At 62.2% G+C, this 15973-nt stretch overlaps 1 protein-coding gene across 1 annotated transcript; it reads left to right on the plus strand.

The window, feature by feature from the left end:
* The first annotated feature begins 140 nt into the window (after positions 1-140).
* Positions 141-15435, plus strand: VAX2 (ventral anterior homeobox 2). The gene is made up of 3 exons (XM_088526631.1): positions 141-387; positions 5489-5676; positions 14898-15435. The coding sequence occupies exons 1-3, from the start codon at positions 141-143 to the stop codon at positions 15357-15359; spliced, it is 897 nt and encodes a 298-aa protein (XP_088382757.1). The 3' UTR covers positions 15360-15435.
* Positions 15436-15973: the final 538 nt, after the last annotated feature.

Here is a 15973-nt window from a genome sequence, read left to right on the forward strand (position 1 = left end):
GGTGAGGGGGGAGCAGGGAGGGGCGGGAAGGGGAAGGGGTCTGGGGAAGGTGGGGGGAGCTCCCCTCCCCCCCTTCCCCCCCCCAGCCTAGTCTTGCCTCCTCTCTCCCTCTCTCCCTCTTTCTCGCTCTCTGCCCGCCGATGCTGGATCCCGCCGCGGCGCCCACAGGGATGAGCGATGGAGGCGCCGAGCCCGGCAGGAGCCCCGTGCTTCGGGGGGAGCCCGGAGCCGCCGCCGCCGCGCCCGGCCGCGCCGAGCCCGGCAGCTGCAAGGAGACGGCGGGCGGCTCGGCGCCCAGCGCCGGCTCCTCCACGCAGTGCGCCCCGCACAGCCCGAGCCCGGCGGGGGCCGGCGAGGCCGATTACTGCCGCCGCATCCTGGTGCGAGGTAAGGGCCGTGGGGCGGCGCGGAGACCCGCTCTCCATCCCGCGCTACCCCCGGGGCTCCCCGCAGCCGCGAGCCCGGAGCGATGCAGGCGGGATGCGGGGGGCGTCCCGGCGACCCCGGGCCACGGCGGCGGAGCAGGGCCGAGCGGAGCGGCGGCTCCGGCGGCTGCCGAGCGCGGAGGCGGCCGGCGGGGCCGCAGCCCGGGGCCGGCGGGGCCGCGGGCGGCGGAGGAAGGCAGAGGGAAGCAGCTCGGCGTTTTAAAGCGTTGTCGCAGGAAAAAAGCGTCACGGAGCAGCAACGAGTTAAGGGCTATCTTTTTCCAATATAATATCACTTGCTTTGGCTCGGGGATGAGGGAGCGGCGGCGGTGGCAACGGGCAGAGAGCTCTGCGTCCACCTCCGCCGCCGCCGCCCGGGGCTCCCCGGCCCCGCCGAGTCGCAGGCGAACCCCAAAGTTTGGGGCAGACGCTGACCTTTTCTTCTGTTGTTATTTTTTTTTTTTCGGTTCGGTTGTCTCCGGCCAGCAGCGCTGTGTCGTGGCTCCCAGCCCAGGCAGCGCTGGGGACTCGCTTGCCGTTTCCCCCTTTCCTGGCCGGGAGCGCGGCAAGACTCCGAGGCCGCTCGACCAGAAGGAAGCGCCGAGGTCCCCGGCCTTGTCCGCTGTCCCCTGCCAGGCCGACAGTCCCTGTCCTCCCTTCACAGCGCTCCGGGGCCGTCCCGAGGCCTGTGCCCGTGGCCGCGGGGCCTGCAACCAGCGCGGCGCTCGCCCCGAGCCCGGCCTGGCGCAGCCGCCGCGCAAACCGGGCACGGAGCGATGTGTCCCGGCTGCACGGAGCCCGCGGAGCCCCGGGCCAGCGCCGCTCTCCGTGGGCTCCGCTCCGATCCCGGGCCACGCATGCAGGCCCTTCTCTGGAGAGCACGCACAGCTGTTGCGATAGGTGCCTGTCGCCGACAGGACCGCTCTCCGGCAGTGTCGCCTCTTGATAGGGAAAAACAGATCGGAGGAAGCGGCAGGGCTCGGCCCGATGCCCCGAAGCCCCGGCGAGGCCAGCGCGGTGCTGGGCACCGAGCAGCCGCCTTAGGGCCCGGCCGCAGCGCAGCTCGTTGACAGCACGGACCGGGAGAGCCCGGCCTTGGGCCTCTCTCCTCCGGGGTGGCCTTGCCGGGGAAAGCGGGGCCGGGCCCCAAAGCGGCGGAGCGGAGCGGGGTCGGCTCCCCGCTTCGCCCCGTCCGGAGGGGGCTTGGGCCCGGGCAGGGCCGCTCTCACCATCTTGCTGCAGCCGCCAGGGCGCGGACAAAATGGTGGCGGGGAGAAACGCGGTGAAGAAAACGAAATTTTACGAGGGAAAAAAGCGGCCAAAGTGCCCGGCCGGCCCCCGTTGCCCTGCCCGCGCTGCGCGGAGAAGAGCGACCGCGGCGCCGGCTCGGGCCCCTCCGCCGCCCGGTGCCCTCGCTCGGAGCGGCGCCGGCGGGGACGCTCGGACAGCGCCGGGGCAGCGCGTCCAGCGCCTCTTTCCCGTAGTTTTTCCTTCCCCCCCAACCAGGAATGAGTCGGCAGCACCGGGAGAGGGGGGAGAGCCCCTCTCTGCCCACCTCGCTGCCGCTCCTGGGGCGCCCGCCGCTGCCCCGGGGCCGGGCGGCTGTTTCGGGCCGCCCTCCGTTATTTTTCCGCCCTTCGCGGGACCTGGGCGGGCAGGCGGCTCCTCCGCGCCCGGCGGAGCCCGGTCGCTGTCCAGGGGCCGCCGCTTCGTCCGAGTTTCGTTTCCAGCGCACGGAGCCGCCGAGGCCCCTTCCCGGCGCGGAGCGGCCCCGGAGCGGCGGCCCCGGCCGGGCGGCCCTGGAGGTCTCTGGCGGCGGCCCGGCGCTCGCTGCAAACCGTGAGACGTGGAGCCGAGAGGGTCCCGGGATGTGGCGGGACCCCGGGCCGGGCTGCGGGCACGGCCAATCGCTGCTGCCGCTCGGTCCGAGCCCTCTGCAAGGCTCGGCGGGTCCGTTTGCAGTGCGGCGCTTGGAGCCGTTCCCAGGACCTGCCCGGAGCCGCCGCTGCCGCGGCGGCCCCGGAGCGCTTATACCCGAAGAGGCCGCCCATCCCCGTCGCGTCGCGGGGGTCCCCCTAGTCAGGTGTTTTTTTGGCTGTCAGAGGAGCCGTCCTGGCTGGGCCCGGCGCCACTGGCAACGAGTGGCCGCGGCGCGGGGAGAGTGCTGGAAGTGAGGCTGCGTCCACGGGCTGTGGTTCTCCCTGGATCTCTCCGGGCCAGGTGCCCACTCGGCCTGGGGAGCTGCCCCACGGGGGCTGTTGTGCCCGAAGTGTGCGTGATGCTGTGCACACAGCGGCCGCAGCGCATGGGGACGCGCGTGCCCTGCAAACATGCGGTGTGCATGGATGAGGCAGGCGCGAGCGCCGAAACGTGCTGCCCTTCCACTGCAGATCCTCCATGTGCATTTTTGTATGGATGCATCTTCCCCCACCTCACACTGGACTGCGGGTACAGGGAGCGCGGTCACACGCGTCATGGTGCGTGATGTGTTCCTGTGCACGCTGGGGGATGTGTCCCTTCCATGTAACATGGTGTGTTTTTGTGTGCATGACTTGTCCCTGCGTGGATGGGGACATGTGCATGGCAGGGAGGTCCGTGCTCGCGCTGCGAGGGCACAGGCTGGTGCTGCTGGCTGTGTGTGCAGCCGCAGGATCGCTGTTTAACAGCCCAGTGGCCGATGCTGTGGAGCTGCTGCCTGGCGGGCCCCTGTGCCCGGGTACGGTGCCGCAGTGCGGTGAGGCAGGCACATCTGCGTGGGATTTTTGGAACAGGACTTTTCCCCGGATCGAGAATCTGATGGGCAAGACCCTCAACGGGAAGTCCCGGCTGCAGGGGGACCACGGGTGCCATGACGGTCGCACTGATGGGCGCTGCCATGAGCCGGCTGCCAGTGAACGCCGCTGTGTCCGCCGGCTCATCCCAGTGCATCCGTGGGGCTCTTCCCAGCCGAGCCAGTACTGTGTGTTGGGACTGTGCACGATTCCCCCACTTGTCACAGCTGGCAGAGAGGAACCTAACAATAAATAATGCCACTGGTCACGATGGCAGTGCCACGCGGAGCCGCCAGGGCCCAGGCGCACGTACTGCAGCTGCGGCTGGGTAGCTGCAACGTTGCCATCAGCTGCTCCCTGCTCTCAGCCCTGGCTGCTGTTGCGTAGGGCGACCTCGGCATGGATTTGGGAGTGAGGACGTGGTCTGGGCATCATCCCTCCCCAGCCTGGAGTCCGCATCCTGGCCAGAGATTCCCCCTTCCCTGTGGCCCCGAAGCAGGTCTGCTCCACAGCACTGTATTTTCCTCTCCATGTCTGCCCTGTGCGGGGGTCGGAGTGGCGCGTTGGAGCTCCTTGTGTCTGCCAGGCCTCTTCCCATCCTGCTCATCCCCATGGCCCAGCCCTGATTCAGCCCCCGCAACAGGACGGTGCCTTGGACACGTGTCACAATGGGAAAGTGCCTTTGGGAACAGGGTATTTCTCCCAAATCCCTGCTTGCTCCCAGGCCTATCTTCTCCTTCACCCTCTTCCTACCTCTCCCCACTGGTTGCCCCTGTCCTTCCCACCCCAGCACTTTTATAATCCCTCTGGGTCTGAGTCAGCAATGCTGCAAACGCGGGGGCTGGAGGAGACCTTGAGCCCCGAGGGCACCAGAATAAAACTGGCCCAGGAGCTGGGCTCACTGCAGTGGCCACGTTTGCTATTTAACTTGTGCACGAATGAGGAGCTTGAGAGTCTGGGTGTCCATAGCCTGCTCGGTCTGCATCACTGAGACGGGTCCCAATACCCTGTGTGGTGCCCAGTGAGTCTGGAGCTGGGTAGCAAAGAGCTCTGGTCCTGTCACTGGGCACAGGAAGCCACTGCGGGGTCTGGACATTGGGTCACCATGTGCTGTCCCCATGTCCCGATAGCCAATGCTGAGGTCAGAGCTGGGTATGGGGTCACGCGATATGTCTCGATGCTGGCGCTGACATTTGGGTATTTAAGAGGAGCTGGTGGAAGGGACGACAGGGATGTGTGACCTGGGAGTGCTGCAAGGAAACCCAGGGAGACCTTCCCAGTTCCCTTTCAGTCCCTTGTGCCGCGAGTTAAGGGCAGTGCGAGCACGGCCATACGCCGGGTGCTTCTGCCGTCCTGCTCCACAGGGAGAGCCGTGGGCAAGGTTAGTCCTGGCCTCCCAAAAGCTGCTGGGTCTGCAGGGGGGAAGCTGAGGTCTTCCTGGGTGCAAAGCCACTTCTCAGCCCTCAGCTGCCTCCACGTGCAGGAGTTTTGTTCCAGTTTTGTTCCTGACAAAAGCTGCCTTTACCCGCTCGTGCTCAAGCACGGGCTGCTCAGAGCCTCTCCGGTGCAAGCCCGACTGCACAGCTTCTTCCCTGCCCTTCCTAGTGTGCAAAGCATTAGAAATGCACCGACCCTGGCAGTACCGGCTCCACAGGGACACGGAGCCAGCGGGACATGGATGGGCTGACCTGCTCCAGGACACTCACCCGAGCTTTCAGCCCCGGTTGTTTTGCTGCGGCCAGGGCTGATTCTGGCATGAGCTGATGGAGCCTCTCCTTGTAGAAGAGGCCTCTGCTTGCAGCTCTGCAGCACTTCCCGGAGGGAGTATTATTTTTTTTAATTAAAAATATCCCCCTTTTTTTTTTTTTTTTGGATGCATAAAGCTATTTTCTGCTTCTGACTTATAGGAGCTGTTATGCCTACGTTGAAATTTATTGTTTTCCTTAAGAACTTTCTTAGTTTCTATCCATCCCTTTGGAAAAAAAAAATCCAAAAAACAAACAAAAAACCCCACAACCTGCCATTTTTAGGAAGAATTATTGCTGCTCCCTGAAGTTTTGTGATTCTGCAGCATGCAGAATCATAAAGCTCCACAACGTGATGGCTTTGGTCCGGCCTGGGTGAATCCCCCTGGTTGCTCCTGCAACGAGTCCAGGAGCAGCTCTGGGGCCGTCGCCGATGCCCCTTGTCCAGCTTGGGGCTTCATTAGGATTTTCCCCTGTGGGGAGCTGATATCTGCCACCCCCGCCTGGCCGTTCCTCCTGACCACTCTCTTCCCGGCTTCCCTCCTAGATGCCAAAGGGACCATTCGGGAGATTGTGCTCCCCAAGGGCCTGGACCTGGACCGGCCCAAGCGCACGCGGACCTCCTTTACGGCGGAGCAGCTCTACCGCCTGGAGCTGGAGTTCCAGCGCTGCCAGTACGTCGTGGGCAGAGAGAGGACGGAGCTAGCGCGGCAGCTCAACCTCTCCGAAACGCAGGTAAGGGCCCGCCGACATTCCCTATGTGCCCTTGTGGTGCATCCCAGCATGTCCCCGTCGTGCATCCCTGAGCGTTTCTGCAGTGCATCGCTGCATGTGCCCAAGGTATATCCCTGGCACGTTCACAGAATGCATCCCCGGCACATGCATATGGTGCATCCCTGACATGTCCCTATGGTGCATTCCCAGTACATCCCTATGGTGCGTCCCCATCACATCCGTACGGTGCATCCCTGGCACATCCTTATGGTGCACCCCTGGCACATCCCAACTATGTCTCCTGCTCCCGGGAGCAGCGTGTGCTGTGGTGCGGTCGCATCGTACTCGACCTGTTTCTTTTCACTCTGTCATGGCCCTGTTGCCAGCCCGGCCGTGGCTCCCACCGGAGCAGCAGGGAAGCAAGGAGCTTCTCCCAAAGCTGCAGGGGGTTTCTCCTGCTCCTCGGGCTGGAGGAGCAGCAGCTCCACAGTCCATGGGGAGAGCAGCCCTGTATGCCACCTCCTGGTACCCTCCTCCCATGAGGGGACCCTCCTTCCCGCATCCCGCGAGCAGGGAAACCATCTGGAATTCCTATGGGGGTGCCGGTGCACGAGGTGCTGAAGCCGGATGGGGCTGTGTTGCTGCTGCTGTTGGGGTCGGGATGTGGCTGCATCCAAGCAGGGTCCTGCACCCCGTTCCCCCCAGCTCTCAGTGCTTCCCTCTCACAGCAGCTGTTGCATCCAAACACTTCCCATGGACCCGAAGATTTGCCTCCTGGGCTGACTGGGATTTTCCCTCTTTTCTCCCCATTTTCTTCCACTGAGGCTTGCCCAGCGCAGGGATGAGGGGGCGGTTGGTACATTTGGGGCAAGGGCAGGAGAAGCGACTGCTTTGGAGCCTGTGTGGATGCTGGTGGGCAGAGAGTGCGCCGGCTGGGCTGTGGTCCGAGAGATAATTTATATTGATATCTGCGCAAAAGCTGGCATTTAATGCAGTCATGAGACTTTAGGTGCGATAGATAGAACCGTGCAATAGCCCTGCATTAGTGATACCCACGAGCAGGGCAGCCACGCACTGCGGAGCAGCTCCAGCTGCTGCGAGCTCCCGGACAGCCTGGAGAGACCTCAGGGCTTCCGATATCTCCATCGGAGCAGCATGTCCTCCGGATGGGGGGGATGCTGGTGCTGCTGTGGCTCTTCCCAGCAGGGAGAGGCAGAATGCAGCCCCTTCGGGCTGTTTGCAGCTATTTGGGCTGTTTGGGGCTGTTTTGGGCTCTTTTGCCGAGGGAGCCTTGCAGAGCCGGTTGGTCGCCACGGGTCTGGGGGCTATCGGAGCTGGTGCCGCACCTTGCGGCTGAGAGCAAAGCAGGCAATGCCAGGGATGGGGGCAATGTCCAAACCTTCACGTTTGCCCTAAGAAGCAAAATGGCTCGTTCTGGGCACCCTGAATCATTCCTCCCCTCTATACAAACCCCAAATGAAGGTGGGAGATGGGAACCCTCCCGCGGGGCCCAGTGGCTCCTCCCCACTCGCCGCCTCTTTGCACCCAGCGCCCGGTGAGAAAATTCTCGCCCCGTAGGCCATGGCTGTCTCCTCTCCTCCCCGCACCGCCTCGCTCCTGCTTCCCTGTCTTTTTTAATCCTTTTCCATGCTTTTCATGGCGTTTTCCCTCCCCGCGGCGCTGACACCTCCCTGGACCCCAGCGGGTGCTCGGTGCCCGTGGCTCCCGGTCCGGGGTGCGATGCCGTGTGTGCAGCGCCCAGGAGAGCCCAGTGCAGCCTCCGCAGCACCCGGAGCTGGGATGGGGCTGCGCTGCCCCCCGCACTGTGCCCCTCAGCCTCCCCCCGGCTTTTCCTGCTCCAAACTTCCCTGCGCGCCGCAGGAAAGCTGCAGGAGGCACAGAGCAGGGCAGGGATTTTTTAAGAAAACAAATTTCACTTGGGGGAAGTGACAGAAAGGACAAGAAAAGATTCCGCTTATCTGCAAAGCAAAACAGAACAGAGTGGTGCAAACGGTGTGACGAGATGGGAAGAGACATGATGTCCTCGCAGCTGGAGAGCTGCAGCCGGGTGGCCCCGGACACGGCTCCACTGAGGAGGCTTCACCCCTGAGCAAACCTGCCATGGAAAGGAGCAAAAAACCCCAAACGTGGCTCCTTGAGACTCCTGTTTGCCTCCGTGGGGTCTGTGCTGGCTTTTTTTGGCACATTGAAGGAAGGTTGTTATCGCTTCTGGAGCGGGAGCAGGGAGAGGCCAACAGGCTCCAGGTCCGTGTTGGACCGTGGGAAGCTCCTCGCTGCCTTGTTGCTCATCCTGGTCCGAATGTGGGAATTAACCAGGAGTGAAGGCGGGATTTGGTCTGTAAGGGAGGACCAGGGAGCAGGTCCCTCCTGGCCTTCTGCAGCTCCATAATTCTCCTGCTCCCCCTGGGAAGCCAAGGAGCTGCTGTGTCCCACCAGGAGCTGGGTCAGCTCCCCATGCCACATGCTGCTTCTCTCATTGATCCATGGCCGTGGCTGTTGGAAATCTCCATGGGGTGGGAGGGAGGAGGCCTGGCCACCCACATGGATGTGTGGCTGCCACCTTGGAGAGCTGCAGCGTCCCCTGCCCTGGCATGGGGCAGTGCAGAGAGCCTCTCCAGATGCATCCTGAGGGGACGCAGAGCAGGGAGCAGCCAGTGTCCGTGTCCCGGCTTCCTCCGGCGGCAGCTCCAAGGCGTCGCGGAGAGGTGCCCCCTCCTAGGGTCATGCGAGCTGGAAAACACTGAGCACGGAGACTGCGTGACAGAGCAACCATGGGGGGAGGATAATTCCCACAAATCCTCGGGCAGGAGGAGATGAGAAGATGGGGCTGGCTGAGGGGATTTGCCGGGGGCCAGGAGGCTTTGCTTTCTAGGCCATGAGGTCAGTGCTAGGCGCAGGTTGGAGCGACCTGCTCTCCCCGTCCTCATTAGAGCAGGACGTGGCACGCACATCTCCTGGCTGCCTTGGACATGTCACATCAGGTGCTCTCCACACAAAATCCAGCTCCAAGGGCTGTCCTGCTCTGAAGCAGCTCATCCCATCCCCAAAGGCAGGTGCTTTGGGCGCCGGAGATGTTCTTGCTCCAGGAGACCATGCCTGGGAGCAGAGATGAGAGGTCCTGGGACCCTCCCTGGTGCTGTCGCCCTGGGTGCACCTTCAAGAAGATACTGGGGAACTTTTGGGCTCGCTGGCGTAGCAGTTGGCCATCCCGTGTGGTGGGAAGGCACCAAGCGGAGGGAGCTCTTGGACCACATCACGTGGAACGGACCCACCTGTAAGCCTGGAAATCCATGGGGCTTCCCCCACCATGGGGCCCTGGTTCTGTCATGGCTGGGGTGGTCAGAGCGCCTGGTAGGACCTGCTCTGGGAGCGGTTCCTGGAAATCCTGGGCAGAGGCTCTTCCCTCTGGCACCATCACAGTACCTCCGTACACTGTGGGACGGGATGCCCGGAGGTGCTTCCAGGACGGTGATCCCCCACACTCAGTGCAGAACATATGTGAGAAAGCAGCTGAGCCAGAGGAGGGCAGGAAGGGCTATTTATAGCAGTGCAATTAGGATGTTGCTGTTAAAAATTCATCGCACCTCAAGTCATTAACAAGTAACAGCAAGAGAAACGATGGAGCTGTACGCTGCGTTGGCACGAGCTGTCCCCACTGGTGCAGAACTGCTGGGAAGCTGGAGGAGGTGTAGGGCATCCAGAGCTGGAGTCTGAGCACTGTGGGTCAGGGTTCTCCCAGGAGGAAGAGGCAAACGGGACTATGAGCCTGCTCTTGGGGCCGCGAGGCAGAGGGATTTGGGTATCCTCAGTTGCCGTGCCACTGGGAAGGTGAATCTCCAGGATTTTGCTGGAGATTGCAGAGAGTGCAGACCAAGGCAGCATAGCCAGCTATGTTCTGTTCTGAAGGGGCAATCATCCTCTCATCCATTCATCCATCCATCCATCCATCCATCCATCCATCCATCCATCCATCCATCCATCCATCCATCCCTGCATCCCTGCATCACTCCATGTTGCCACTCTGGGTGGCTCTGTGGTGTCTGGACCCATCAGGCTCAGGTCCCCATGCGGGTGCTCCCCGCTCTCAGGATGTCCTGGAGCTGGGGGCAGGAGAGTATGTCCCAGGAACACGAGTCCCTGGGCCCCGACGGCCCTTGTGGGGTCCCCTGGTGCCACCATTGCCACCCTTCTGCGCCGGTCCCCTCCCGCGTGCCCACTGGTGACTAACGGTGCTCATGTGCCCTGGTAATCCCACCTGTCCCAACAGAAAATGCCCCGTAAGGGATTTCTCAACCAAGACGAGGAAATGTTTGTTTTGAGGATGATGTCTTCCATTTGAAAAGCAAAGAAAAAAAAGGTGTTTTTTTTTGTTGTTGTTTTGCTTTGTTTTGGTTTGGTTTTCTGCGGGGAAATGTGAACTTCTTGTGAAAAAAAATAGATGACTATCCTATTTTGGTGTCCCTAAAAAGGTAAATGTTGTAATGATGTGTTAGGAGGCAGAGCAAAATATCTGGCTGCTGCTACTGCTCCCCAAGTACAATTAGCATCAGACAGAATGCTTAATTTAAATAAATGAGGAATATTTAATTGTAAACCTTATCATGAGCATTTTCCAGCTCAAACATCTCTTCCCCCGCAACAAGAAATAGTTTCACAAGGCACTAGTGATTTTTTTTAGAGTGTGTGGGGCATTTACAGAACATTTTACAAGGATTTTTTTCCCCTTTTCCCAATATAGTCCAAGCCAAGTGAATCTGAGGGCAGCAGGTGCCGGGGCTAGTGCCGTTTTGTCCAGATCTGGAGGCTGCTGTTGGTGCGGCACTTCTGGAAGAGCTGATGGTTGGCGAGTGTCAGCCAAGTGCTCATCCTGGAGCAGCAGGGATGAAACTGGCCTTGGAGGGAGCAGGGAATAGCGCGGGAGCAGGGAATAGTGCTGTGGATCCTGCTGTGCAGTGGGGGGTACAGCATTTCGGGCTGTATGTGCATGCACATGCACTGCTGTGCTGCGGGGGGTGCAGCATTTCAGGGGGGCTGTGTGCATGCACATGCACTGCTGTGCTGTGGGGATGCAGCATTTTGGGAGTTGCGTGCTGTGTATGCACACGTGGGGGTGCACGTGCAAGCACACCCGCACATGGGCATGGGCCTGCAGGATGGGGCTGGCTGCATGTGCGCACACATGTGTGCAGGCATGTGCAGGCATGTGCATGCGCACAGCACAGCGCCCAGGAGCGCGGCCGCTCCGAGCGGCGACGCTGCCTCCCGCGGGGGACTCGGGAATGGAGCTTGCTGGAAGCCGCTGCCGACAGCGATGCTGCTGCCTGAGCTCTGCGTCGCTGCTGTCCGCATTCCTTAGGGCCGCATCCCTGCTGGAAAGCAGCTCTGGGGACTCTGTAGCAAATTAAATCCTTTAGGATGGTGGGTACAGTACGGAGGGGACGCTGGCGCGGCAGAGCCCGTCCGGCTGTCAGCAGCAGCCGGTGACATTGCCGAATGTCCCCGTAGCGGAGCCCGTTTCAGCCGCTCAGTGACATTTCGAGTCGCTCTCCCTCCGCAGCGGTGACAGGGCCACGCTGCTCCCCTGCCCCGCTCCCGAGCAGCGAGCCGGGGCCGCGCGGGCACGCGGAGCCACCGTGACATTTGAGGAGCGGCCCGAGGGCCGGGAGCTGTGGGGGCAACCGCAGACGGGGAGGCTGCGGGAGGACAGCTCTGCACAGCGGCCGGGACCGGGATGAGCCCGGGGCTGCGGGATCTGGGAAGCGGGGGACACTGCAGCCCTGGCACGGGGCGGGGAAGAGCCGGAGATGCTTCCTGTGCATCGCTGGGCTCTGCTCCGCGTGGGAAGAACGGCTGGCATGGAGCAGGGGACAAGTGTGGCGTGCCCAGGACCTGCAGCCACATTGCTCGGGAGGTTAATGTGCTCTGAGGACTGTGATGAGTTTGAGAGGCAGAAGGGGTTTGATCCCAAGTTTTATCTCTGGTCACTATCCTTGCAGGGAAGAGGATGCTCCGCCTGATCCCACTGTTCCATGGCGCGGGTATCCCAGACAGGAGCCCTCGGCTGGGCACCCACAGGGCTTATAACCCTGCCGATCTGCCCAGTTCCGCGTCCTCCCATGCGCTCCAGCAGGTTTCCTGCGTGTGGTGTCTGCGAGGGCTGTTGCAGAGACCCCCGTCCAGCTCCGTCCTCCGAGAGCCGCCGCCGTCCTCGCTGGCGCGCGACCCCGCGCGCTCCCGCGCTCACAGCCCAGAGCTCCGTCCCCGCCAGGCCTCCCCTCTCCTGCTCCAGCAGCCGTCTCCTCGTTTTGCACGCCAGGAGCTCCCCCTCCTCCTCCTCCTCCTCGCTGCTGAGGAAGGCACCGGGCAGAGCTCCCGTCAGTGCCCGCCGCTCGGCTGCCGCCTCATGCCGGGGTCGTGGGGGCTCTACAAATAAGAGCATTTTCTCGATACAGCAGCTCGGTGCCCCGGAGGAGGCAGCCCGTCTTAGGAGAGGCCATATGCCAGGAGATGCTGCTCGCAGCAAGACAAGGTTGAGAGATAAATACTTCATGTGAGCAAAGCCAGGAACGGCAGGGCTCCTCGGAGGAGGTGCCTGGAGGAAGCGAGTGAGCAGGAGCGCTCAGCTCGTGCACTCGCCGTCCTCACCCCTCCGTGCGCAGCACAGGTGCCTGGGATCCCTGCGGATCCGGCTGCACTCCGCAAGCACAACCAGCCGGTGGTCCTGGTCCCAAGGAGAAGCCTTGCAGACCCAGGGGCCTCACACTCTTCCTGGGCATCCTCCTGAGACGGAGGAGGCTCTGTGTCCTCGTCCCTGCTCCGCACTCCCTCTTCTTCTCGTTGCTGACCTTTCTTTCCATTCCTGGGGAAAGGGTCACTTGTCCCACTTGGTTCTTCCCAGTCTGGTGGGGACCTTAGGGGTGGTGGTTTCCCTGGAAAAGCCCCTCAGCTGCTACCAGGGCACCAACCCAGAAATGAAATGTTGTGTGGCCACATTCTCTCATCCCATTGCATGCAGGCACCGGGCTGCAGCGCGGTGCCCTCCCTTTGCTCTTCCCTTCCTCCACACCAGCATGGGGAGGGCACCCCGGACAAATCCCGGACATGCTCCAGTCCACCCAGTCACTTGGACGAGGGCAAAAGTGAGCTTTTTGGAGAAGGGAATGAACTAGACCATGACCAAGTGTTAGCTATGGGGCCGATGGGGAGCTGTGAATGAAATGGGAGCACAGGGATAACCGGAGAACTGGCAGCATGGGGCACGAGTGGTAATAGAGGGGAAATGGTGAAGGATATCACTGAAAGACGAGGGATCAGAGCCGCAGGGAAATTACTCATGGAGTTGTCAGGGATCGGAGATGGCTGAGCCTATTTACATCTCCAGTGATAGGAACCGAGTGCTTGAGCATAATGGAGGGTGAAAAGGACACGGATCTACTAATTAATGATAACCTGGCTATGAACTTTAGCCATGAAGGCAAATGCGATCCTGCTCATCTGATTTGTCATCGCTAGGGATAGGGGAAAGCTCGTTCCAGGCTATGAGGACACCTTATCTAACAGCGTGTGTGGCTGGGGACATGGCATTCAGGGACGACAGGCTTGGAGGAGACCTGCAGAGATGGGAAGGGAGGACCGCAGAGCAGAGCTTGGTTGAGACCTGGGCAGAAAGCCCTAGAAAAATGATGGAAAGGTCCCTGGAGAGCCACTGATGTCTAGACTAAGAAGGGACGTCCTTCGTGCATGGTGAGCTGCTGCGTGGCTCATTTGGGGACCACCTTGGCTGCGCTGCTGTGCGCATCCCCATCCACATCCCTTGGCTTTTGGCTGTCCAGAACCCCAGGACAGACGGCCCTGCTTCATAGTTATGGTCAAGGGTAACGGTGTGACATGAATTCGTCCAGCTGAGTAACACATGAGGCAAAGAGCTGTGGGGAAAAGCCCTCTCCTTCCTTTGGGAAACACTCATGTTCCTCAAGGATGTTCCTCAAGAACATGATTCCTGAGAAATGCACGGTGCAGCACACGGCTGTAGGGGGTTGCGGGTGCTGGTTGTGCTCATCCTGACCCCTTTCTGCTCCTGCCGGCCTGGTGGCAGCTCCTGGCGGAGCATCCCCGCTCCCGCATTCGGGCATCCCCGCTGCCCTGACCCCGGGCAGGGGCCGGGGGCCGGGACCTCCTCCGCCCCCACGGTCCATTAGCTCCGTACTGTGGCTCTATTGTGCTGCGGCAGCGGCCGCTGTCCGTCCGTCCGTCCATCCGTCTGTCCTGCTGCAACCGCCCCCCAGTGATTTGCGGGAGTTGGGGATGGACGGGGGCAGAGCTGCTGCTCGTGTGCCCGGGGCTCTGCACCCGTGTGTCCCCCCCTGCCACCGCTCTAATCCAAGTATCTCCCGTTCATGTCCTCCCCAACCATCCGTCTCTGTCCGTCTCTCTGTCCCTCGCATCTCTCTTTCTGTCTCTCCTACCCCTCTGTTCTTCCTGGGCAGGGACAGATGCGTCCTCGTGTCCCCAGGGTTTGGGGGTGCTAGGGGCATGCGGGGACATCTCGGGGTGCTCAGAGCCCAAGGCTCTGGTTTTGGAGGGGATCACATGGGGGACCCCGCGCTCCTTAGTGGGACTAGAGGCAAGTGGAGCTGGGGGGGTGTCCCCGGGTGCCCCATGGGACCTGTTCCAGCACTTCCAAGTGTGAGCAGAGCGTGTGCCCCTGGCCAGGGACGCCCTTGCCTGGCATTATGGACCACCAAGGGCAGGCCTCGTGGGAGCAGCCCTGTCCTGATCCCACACCGCCCGCAGAGGGAAATCCAGCAGCTCCCATAGCGCAGCCCCTAGGGAGCATCCCCACGCAGGAGCCACTCAGCCATGGGCCCTGCTCCCATGCGGGTGCCCAGAGGGTGCCCATTGCATCCCGGGGTGCTGGGGGGACCAGCGCAGGATAGGAGAGCCCCAGGCCACCTCCCGCTGTCTCACTCCTGGACATGCCACGGAGCATCTCCCCATCTCCCATGTGCCAGAGGCGGCCACATCCTTGGGGCCGGCACCCCAGAGCCTTGCGGACGGGGCCAGCCTGGGTGTTTATTTTAATTCGTCTCTCTTTCTCTCTCTCATATCTCTGTGTCTCCCGGCTCTGTCTCTGGGGCGGCCGCCCCGCTGCGCTCTCTTTCCGCCCGCGCCTGTCCTTGTCCCGTCCCGTCCCGCCCGCCCCGCTGCTCCTCCTGCCCCAGGTCAAGGTCTGGTTCCAGAACCGGCGCACCAAGCAGAAGAAGGACCAGAGCAGGGACTCCGAGAAACGCTCCGGCTCCACCTCCGAATCCTTCGCCACCTGTAACATCCTGCGGCTCCTGGAGCAAGGCAGACTCTTATCCGTCCCGGCCCCCCCCAACCTCCTCTCTCCGAGCGCCAATCCCGCGGGGAACGCCGCCGGTGACGGAGCGGCCTTGGCGGGCACCACGTCGCCCGCGCTCGGCGGCGGCGGCAGCCCCCCCGGCGCCGGAGCCTTCGGCCTGCCGCTGGCACCCTCCTCCTCGCCGCGGCTGCCCGCTGGGCCGCTCTGCTTCGGGGGGCCGCTGCTGGGCGCCCTGCACGAGCTGCCGAGCGCCTACGGACTGGGCAGCTCCGCTTTTGAGCCTTACACACGGCTGGAACGAAAAGACACTTCTCTACCCAGCAAGAAGCCAAGCCCTTAAAGGATAAGAATAAGAATAATATTAATTAATAATAATAATAATAAAACAAGAAAAACGAGTGTCAAAAGAGCTCCTGTCCCCCTCTGCCGTCCCACACACCTGCCCTGCCCCTCACTGGGGCTTCCTCTTGCCCAGCCTTGAGGGCTGTAGCACCCATGGGTGCCGGGACCCTCTGCTGCAGGGAGCAGCCCCCATTCCAAGCGTTTGGCTTCACCCTTCCCGGCGAGGGGACTCTTGGCCTCCCCCCAGCAGTGCGCAGGGTCCCCTGGAGCGTCTCCCAAAGTGGGTCCCTGGCAGCGGTGCCACCTCCCTGGGCTGGCTCCTCCGTGGTGCTGAGACCCCATGGGCAGCCCCAGGTTCCCCTGAGCTGCCACCTGCAAGGAGACCCCAGCCCCAGGCTGAGCGAGCGCGTCCTGCAGGGCTGCAGGTGGCCTTGGGGACCGTGGGCAACGCACTGGGACATTGCACAGGACAGAGGGGCAGAGTGGGGCCCCTCTGGGGTGCCTGGCCCCGATGTGTGTGAGCGTTGCCTGGATGGGATGTTCTGCAGTGGTGGCACCTTGGTAAGACGCGCTGTGGTGACATTGCCTTGGTGGGACACCCTGTGGCGGCAT

Source organism: Tinamus guttatus, unplaced genomic scaffold (assembly GCF_059628265.1).
Source record: "Tinamus guttatus ecotype Peru unplaced genomic scaffold, ASM5962826v1 Tinamus_guttatus_pri_ptg000247l, whole genome shotgun sequence".
Lineage (NCBI taxonomy): Eukaryota > Metazoa > Chordata > Aves > Tinamiformes > Tinamidae > Tinamus > Tinamus guttatus.